The following is an 8,208-nucleotide window of genomic DNA, read 5'->3' as shown; positions in this document are numbered from 1 at the left end:
TTCAGAATCAAAATAAAAAATGTTACAATAAATATACAAGCATTCAAGAATTTTCGTATATGACAGACTATATGATACAACAAGGACAAATCTCAAACCAGCTGCCCAAGATTCAGATGACTACATGCCCAAACGAATGAAAACATTACCAAACAAATGATAGATACAGAATGTGGAAAAAAACTAAAGTAAAATCAGCAAGGACAGTAGCAGCAGCAGTACAGAGTCACCAACACCCAACTTCCACTGCAGAAATCAAATTTAACGACGGATGGTGTTTACCTCTTCTCCAACAATAATATAAAACAAAACCAGGCAACATACACCAGGGTTTAATGCCTCAACATTAGTGATAAAAGGAGTAAGTCCAGATCTGGTCAGATGCATGCACTGCTATACTTTTAACTGGAAAGCTGGAACCTCCCGCTGGGCTTTTTCCTTCTCCACCCCTGTAAAGTTAGAGAACTAATTAAATTTCTCCTCCACCTTAAGAACACATATTGAGATGTCAGACAGTGAAGAACTTACAAATGCAGCATAGTAAACAAATGTCAGCCCAGCTAAAACGATGAATCCAATTTGAAAAACATTGTACCTGCAATGACACATTTTACCATTCGTAAAACGATTCTTGCAGTAGGAAAAACCAGTTCTTCGAAAAAATCTAGGCATAACAGTAACTTACTTGTACAAATATTTTATTCCACGAAGTGACTGCAGATTGTGACCAAATATTTCTTGAGCTGCAGTGGCTTGAGCATAGTATGCAAACGCCGTAGCACAAAACTGAATGACACTGCAGGCACAGAAAGACAAGAGGATCATATGACCAAACTTTCACAGTAAGTGGAAGCAGAAGAATTTCATTATTAATCCATAACTGCAGAGTGGCTAATGTGCTTTCAGAAAACCGTGATAACTAAGTAAACATACATTTAGCACCCTCAAAAATACACCACCTACCGACTCAGCAAAGTATTTAACAGATGAAACCATCATCCAACAATGAAGTAAAGCTATTTTTATTTTATTTTTAAAACAAAAGCTAGCTGATTTCGATTTAAAAATAAGGGGCATGCAGCCCTCTTAGCAAGTGCCTTATTAAAACATTCAGCAGGAAAGTCTCAGGATAGCCACTGGAGGAGTTCCTGCTTTCATATCTACAGTTGCCTACACATAGTGGTAACTAGTAAATGGTCCAGAACCACCAAACCCAAGGAGATCAAGACAACAACTATAATTCCCCTCAAGGCCATCCAAGAAGCAGGTTGCTTCTTTTGTAGTGTCTAGCAATTACTTGGAGGTCCTGGGTTAGCATGCTACTCCCTCCATCACTTCAGTCAAACGGTAACTATACTATTGCCTATAAATTTAAAATGGTAGCTGGTACATTAAGACTTTTACTACTCGCATGGGCATAACCTAAACCATATCCGCGGTCTAAGCATTTATAACATATTCATCATTAAGATCAGTTGTTAGATCAATGAAAATATTATGTGTTAATCCTACCTGATAGAGCAGAGAAGAATGAGGCCCACATTGAAAAGAAAGGAGTTCATAAGCGTAGCTCCCCATCTGTAAACAGTGGTCCAGCACAAAAGTGAGACAGGGAAGAGGGAGGAGCAACGCAGGTAGCAAACAGATCAATAAAGCAAAATTCAAACAGCAGAAGATGTTTACTTCATGGGATGAATTGTGATAAAAACTAATTTCAAGCCAAGCATCATTGCTCCAGCAATCACCGCAAGCAGAAGGTAGAAGCAAAAAAATGCAAAAGCTGCAGTGCCCAAAAGACCTGGAGAATTAACAGAAAAATAAGCATCATAATTCATGTATTAGCGACCACACATAACTAATAAGAAAAGGGAGATAAAGGTTGAATGTACCCCAAACATCGTCAAGTTTGATGAAAACCTCATTAAGGAAAGAAGAAAGTGGAGGATCAATCAGAAGATATATTACGATATGGGCAACCCAAGCTACAGAGACAATCAGCCTGTTTACATTGGACCAAAAAACACAGAACTATCAACTGTCATTAAATTAATTCAAAAGATTTAGCGGAAATTAGGATTTCCATAACACCACCACATACCCTAAAACGCCTAGGATGAGTTTTGCCAAATAGCCTAGTACTGTCATTGCCCAAGCAGTCTCAGCCTGCAAAAATGAAGGCTATCAGATTTGTTTGCACTGGAAATAAACTTTGGCAGGAAGGAACTGACCAACTATAAAAGCATCATTTCTTTACCTTTTCACCTTGAGGGTACATCTCCTCTAGAGCCTTGACATCCTCTTCAAGAAGAAGCACCTCCTGCAAGGTAAAGTAAAGTTGAACAAATATCATGTTAACACATAAAGAAACTAGAATTTCCCAGAATGTATTTATCAGACAAGAAAAAATCAGATTCTTCATCAAACATCTATGATAAATGTGATAAAAATTGGTTGAGGTCTGAAATAAAATCATAAATAACTTCAAAACAGAATTAAAAGAACAAGCTGATCATGCATATCAAGAGGAGGGCCACCTGCATACACAGACCATGACTATCCATACATCCTATAAAGTAGCAGAGCATGGTTTATTCTGTCACTTTGCTGGACAGGTGCAAACTCAACTTAACAAAAGTTCTATTTATTTGTTAATTCGCAGATTAAACAGCTTTATCTTCAGTCGGAAATCCCTCAAAATTTAACAACTTTTTTAAAAATAGTTTGTGGTTTATAATACTTTTTTGTAGTCTCCAAATAAGAATATTTTTCATGCATAAAGGGATTTAAGTTGGCAACAAATACACCAAAAAATAAAATTATTTTACCAAATTCTTCATATGTTTCTGGATCTAGAGAGTACAATATCCTTACAGTAACTTCCCAAAATTTATCCTCCGTTCTCCTCTAGCCTCCGTAGATTCCTTCAGCCACTTAGAGACTTTTTAAATTTGTCATCCATCATTCAAGTGTTTTCTTTTTTGAAGGTAAAGTGAAGTCCTTCATTTCTAATTGTAAACAATGTTTATATATCTAAAAGGAGTCAGAATACTTTGTACATGAAGTAGGAAAAGAATATGAAAAAGACAGATTTGCCACGTATGCTATTTTCAAGTAATTTATAGCATGTTCAATTTTATAAAAAGACAACATAGTGTTTTACTCTTAGATATATATTTACCTTTCTCAAAAAAATTCTCTTAGATATTCTACAATGATTATACAGTGAAATGCACGGATCACATGATAGTGTTGTTTATATATTTCACATAATAGTACAATTTGTTTACATATTTCCATCTATTGTCTAAAACATTCCATTTTTAAGTCCGCCTATTTATTGCAGTGCTAAAATGAAACGAACATTTAGAAAACCCATGATAAAGAAGACATAGACCTTCTCGACTGCCTTCACATTCTTCCGCCATTTTCTTCCCTTACTTCCACTCCTTTCTTCTTGATGAAGTGCATCAGCTGCTTTTTTCAGTTCTTTTGCTTTTTTACCTAGCTCGGTAGCTTCCTACAGAATCAAAGTAAAGCATTATCAGCATGCATATCTTTCTTTATTTTAAACTTTCAATCAGGAAAATATATGCCAAGAGCTGCTGAGACATAAAAGTACCTTGATATACTGTGATCGTGTAATAACAGCCTTTGGACGCCTGATGAACGAAAATATAAGTCCCAATGGGAGACAAGCAATGCCAACACCACCAAAAATCTGGAGATATAACGTAAGCCAGATATGTCAGTACCAAACATGTATATCAGGGAGATGATTTCCCTTATTTACCCTCTAATGCCGCTCCTCAACCTGACAAGGACAGATTACCAAGCCCCCTTAACTAAACAAGGAGGCAACAAAATGTTCATGGTCAAATAACCACCCTTATACGAAAAGAATTTATATCAACAGCAAATTTGCATTCTACCAAGACGAAAATGACTGAAGAACTGGACAACCAGTGTCTTCATCAAAACAATAACAATATTCAAGTGTCTAAAAGTTTAAGCATTGGCATACCGTGAAAAGCACAGATCCGACAATAGTAGCCAGAGCAACAACATATTCAGGAAAAGTAGCACGCATAGTCCAGGTTGTTTCAGAGGAAGCATTAGCAGAATACGCTGAACACTGGTACAATGGAAGGCAAGAATTAGAAAGGCAGCTTCAGAACCAGATAAAAGATATCAAACTAACAAATGGAAACATTTAGATATGCACCAACCTGTCGAGCACCGTTTATACACTGTTGACCACTGTTAAAGTTGAATGAATTTGGAAAGGGAGCGTTGGCTGATGATAGGTGTCTTACAGTGAAGTCCGCCTTTCCAGCAAGCCCTGGATTATTCAAAAGATGGGTAAATAAAGATAGCAGAAGAAGCATGTTGAATGATAAAATCAAAGTAATAAATAAACTCAAATAACAGAATTTGAGCAATTAAACAGCCACTTCGGTATAGTTATCCCAGAAGAGGAAAAAAACACGGGGTAAATGAGCAACGGAAATCCACAAAATTAGAAGCAAAAAAGGTACCAAATTGACATAGAAAACTATAAACCCTGAAGAAAGTAACATGTTCCCCATTGCATAATATAGAGAGCAAGGTGCCAGCAAAAATATTTTAGGTACCCAAAGAATTCTAAAAAAAATTAAGCTACTTGAGTGGTAGTAAAATTCTTAAATAACCTGCGAGAACATGATCATCACCACCCCCACCCCCTTGTTTCTAAGGTGTCCGTAAGTAAAATTCCATGAGGTTGTGGAATCTCGCACAAAGTCACAATTCAGTATGTCAAACTAGACACTGGAAGCAACTACAAAAACTAGTGTGGCAAGGGTGGGAAAATCTATGGGAAGATCGTGACTGAGCCACAAAACCAGATGTAAGTTTTTAACACCAACTTGGTGTATTTTAAAGAGAATCAAGATCTAACAACAACAAACCCAGTGAAATCCCACAAGGTGGGAAAATCAAGATCTAACATAAAAATAAATAAAAACTAGAGCGGCAGAGAACTTAACTCTTGACACAATAACCATAAATGGCATTCAGATATCTCTTCATGTTTCCCCAACATCATCAGGGGTCAACAACTCATCAGCAAAACCTATTAGCTGAAGAATTTGTAATAATTCCTAAGATAGACACATAATAGTGAGGTCCAATCACCAGTGAAGCAACACAACCAGCTTTCCTTGGTTAGCTGATCATTTAACTCATTAGACCACTAAAGTAGTTATTTGACCTAACTTTCCTTTGTGAACTTCACAATGCATTGTCAGTTCAAGCCATGATAAAGGAAGAGTTGGGGTAGCTCGAATGTAGCCATAAAATGGATTGGCTTAAAAAAAGTGGTTTTTCCGCAGAAATAGCTTTTAAGCCAAAAAACAATAAGTTGGGGTTGCCTCGCTTATTGCTTTTGGCTTGTTTTAAGCAGTTTTAAACTTATTATAAGCATGTTTTGACTTTGCCAAACACTGAAAAAGCTAAAAAGAGCTTAAAAACTGATTTGACCAGCTTAAAAGCCAATCCAAACACCCTTATAGTCTAACTCTTACATTTAATGGATACAGATTTATTTGATTGACAAAGAAATCTGTCTGGGTCAAACCCTTAGGACGAATTGCAGCTTTTGAAACTCGGGATAATGGGCCCACCCATCTACCTTTCTTGGCTTAAATATAAGGCTTAGTTCGCATAGAGCTGGCTCGAACCTGTGACCTAATTCACAGGTCCCTACCTTTGCCACTTAAACTAAGCCCTGGGGGCATGGATACAGATAATTAATTGACCCAACCCAGCTAATTTTCGATTATGGTTAATTGATTATTTTGATTGGTATGTACAATCCCCATCTCTGTACCTAAATTCTGACATTTCTCAATCCAAATTGACTCGCCCCGAGCTCACCCTACATGACCCTAGCATCCAAAAGGTAGAAATGCAACAGCATATTATACATGTCAACAAGTCTGACCAACACAAGTCACTTGAAAAACTAACCATATAAAATTCCAAGCAACAAAGCACACACGATTGCTGTGGTCACCACCCAACACATTGCACTTTTAATCCTTTTTCCAATAGTCCTGCACCAAAAAAAAAAGGTCAAAACATCACGACAACAAACAATATCAAAAAAATTGAAATAGAGCATAAAACGGACTTATCCTGATCGCCTTCGTAGTAGAACATAGCAAAAGGAATAATGAAGAAAACAAGAACAGCATCAGCAATGTAGATAGCAAGCCATAGATCCTTCATAGGAAGCGTGAGATTACACGCGCCGTTATAAATCGCATGTCGACAAGCCTGCCGGTTCGCCACGTCGGCCGGCAACATGAGGATCGAAATGGCAGCAATTGAGAGGCCCAAAACGACGACGAATTTGGGAAAATAAGCTTGATTAGCATCATCGGGATGCTGGTAATTGACGAGGAGGTATATATTGAAGAGGAATACGAGAATACACACGACTATGGCAACGATTACGAGTGCGAGATTGAAATCCCCCATAGCTGCGTGAGGATTTCTCGATCCGGATCAATTGTGGAGCTTGATTCCAATCGGACTAATGTTTTGAATGGCAAAATTAGGGTTTGGGTTTGAAATTTTTTTGAACTGAGGACCTTTTTCAGATCTGGGTTTTCCGAAGAGAACGGGGAGGGTGGGGGGGTAGGGCGCGGGTTTGCTCCGGTTGCGTTTTGATGCCTTGCGGGGTGTCTGGAGGTGTTGAAGTGGAATTACTAATTTACCCTTCGTAGCATAAATTATCATTGTAATAGCTGTAATCTTTTCTTTTTTTTTTCCAACTAATAGCTGTAATCTATTTAGCATTGACTTTATATTGCCCTTTTTTTAAAAAAAATTAGGTGAAATTTTTTAAAATTTCTCTCAATTACCAAATTTATTATAAGCTATTTTTATCCCTTAAATATTTAAAAATTATATAAAAATATATAGTCAAATAAAATATCTACATAATTTTTCCAACAGCAATTATGTCGTATAAAATAGGGCAAAAGATAATTTAGACATCAGGAAAAAAAAATCTCATACTCATGTCTTCAACATGTTAATTAACTTGATGCCAAGAACATTATTAATTAGAAATAAATATAAGTTAACTTCAAATGCATATTGTTCTCTTTTTTTTTGGGAGGGCGGTCAGAAAGATAATATATATTAATAATTAGTTAACGCGTACAGAGGATTGGGGCCTGACTGGCACCCTATCACAAACTATTGCGCTATTACAAAGTATTAGATTGTTACTAATATTTATGATTGCCATGATCTTCCTAGTGGAATTATCATCATGACAACTAATTACACACGAGGGGGCTGATCAAGATTGCCACTTTGATTTTTCCAAGCAGTTCATTTATGCAAGTTCAATATTTTCATTAACTAAAAACGGTTGAAAAGATAACTATAATGATATTTTCCTTTATCAAATTTGTTTGAATAGTGGAGGCTTAAAATGTAAATTGAGATTTTAGTAGAGTGGGAACAGCCTGGCAAAGTGAGGCTTTGGCCATTCTTTGTTGTTTCCAACGTTTTCGCAGGCTCAAGCTGGATTATAATTTTTTTAAGGTCCGTTTGGATATAATTTTTTTTTCCTTTTTTCAATTTTTTTTCCTTTTTTCCGAAATTTTGTTCATAAAATTTCTAATTTTTACTTGAAAATGTATTTTAGAAATTTTCGAAAATTTAAAAATCTCCAAATAGTTGTTTTTCAAAATTTTTACTCACAAAACTTAAAAAAAAAATCGAAAATTATATCAATATCCAAACACAACTCTAAAAATATGCACCCAATGCCATCCAGTCATCCTCTTTGTATTTCTTTCTTTTTTTTTCTTTTTCTCTTTGTTACTGTTAAAGAAAGTATTAGTACGCGCATGATATACATATAGTACAAATTATGTTAAATTATGATTTGAATTATTTAAGTTATGTTCAAATAAAATCTTTTAAATAATAATTAGATATTAATTAAGAAGTAAAACGTGAAATCGTTTCTCAAATCTCGTATTTGATAACCTTTTTTTTGTAACAACTCAACATCTTAATTGTAGTACTTGTATTTATTTTGCCGTCAATATTAAAGAATATTATGTCATGTTGTAATATATCGTGTTTGAGCATATTAAATCATATTGTTTTAAGAAAACTCTTATTACTACTTTATTTTTCATCTCA

General features: G+C 35.6%; 1 protein-coding gene across 1 annotated transcript; it reads right to left on the bottom strand.

The window, feature by feature from the left end:
• Nucleotides 1-6,664, bottom strand: LOC104243354 (LIMR family protein At5g01460). Its single transcript, XM_009798529.2, has 14 exons — nt 6,170-6,664; nt 6,007-6,092; nt 4,227-4,339; nt 4,022-4,132; nt 3,620-3,718; nt 3,395-3,517; nt 2,255-2,317; nt 2,099-2,163; nt 1,890-1,999; nt 1,684-1,798; nt 1,513-1,578; nt 686-796; nt 529-595; nt 1-449 (listed from the first exon to the last, which is right to left on the bottom strand). Exons 1-14 carry the CDS (start codon nt 6,517-6,519, stop codon nt 402-404), a joined length of 1,527 nt encoding a protein of 508 aa, XP_009796831.1. The 5' UTR covers nt 6,520-6,664; the 3' UTR covers nt 1-401.
• Between the last annotated feature and the right edge of the window lie 1,544 nt (nt 6,665-8,208).

Source organism: Nicotiana sylvestris, chromosome 7, assembly GCF_000393655.2.
Source record: "Nicotiana sylvestris chromosome 7, ASM39365v2, whole genome shotgun sequence".
NCBI lineage: Eukaryota > Viridiplantae > Streptophyta > Magnoliopsida > Solanales > Solanaceae > Nicotiana > Nicotiana sylvestris.
The sequence above is the reverse complement of the archived record's forward strand: the minus strand, read 5'-3'. Positions and strand labels throughout refer to the sequence as shown.

What these genes read in the sequence shown, in the direction of transcription:
- LOC104243354 (XM_009798529.2), bottom strand. Translation starts at nt 6,519, where the DNA reads ATGGGGGATTTCAATCTCGCACTCGTAATCGTTGCCATAGTCGTGTGT. An exon ending in CACGATCACAGTATATCAAG is followed by an intron (nt 3,518 to 3,619) that starts GTACTTTTATGT and finishes TTGATTCTGTAG; the next exon opens with GAAGCTACCGAGCTAGGTAA. An exon ending in ATGTGAAGGCAGTCGAGAAG is followed by an intron (nt 2,318 to 3,394) that starts GTCTATGTCTTC and finishes TTTACCTTGCAG; the next exon opens with GAGGTGCTTCTTCTTGAAGA.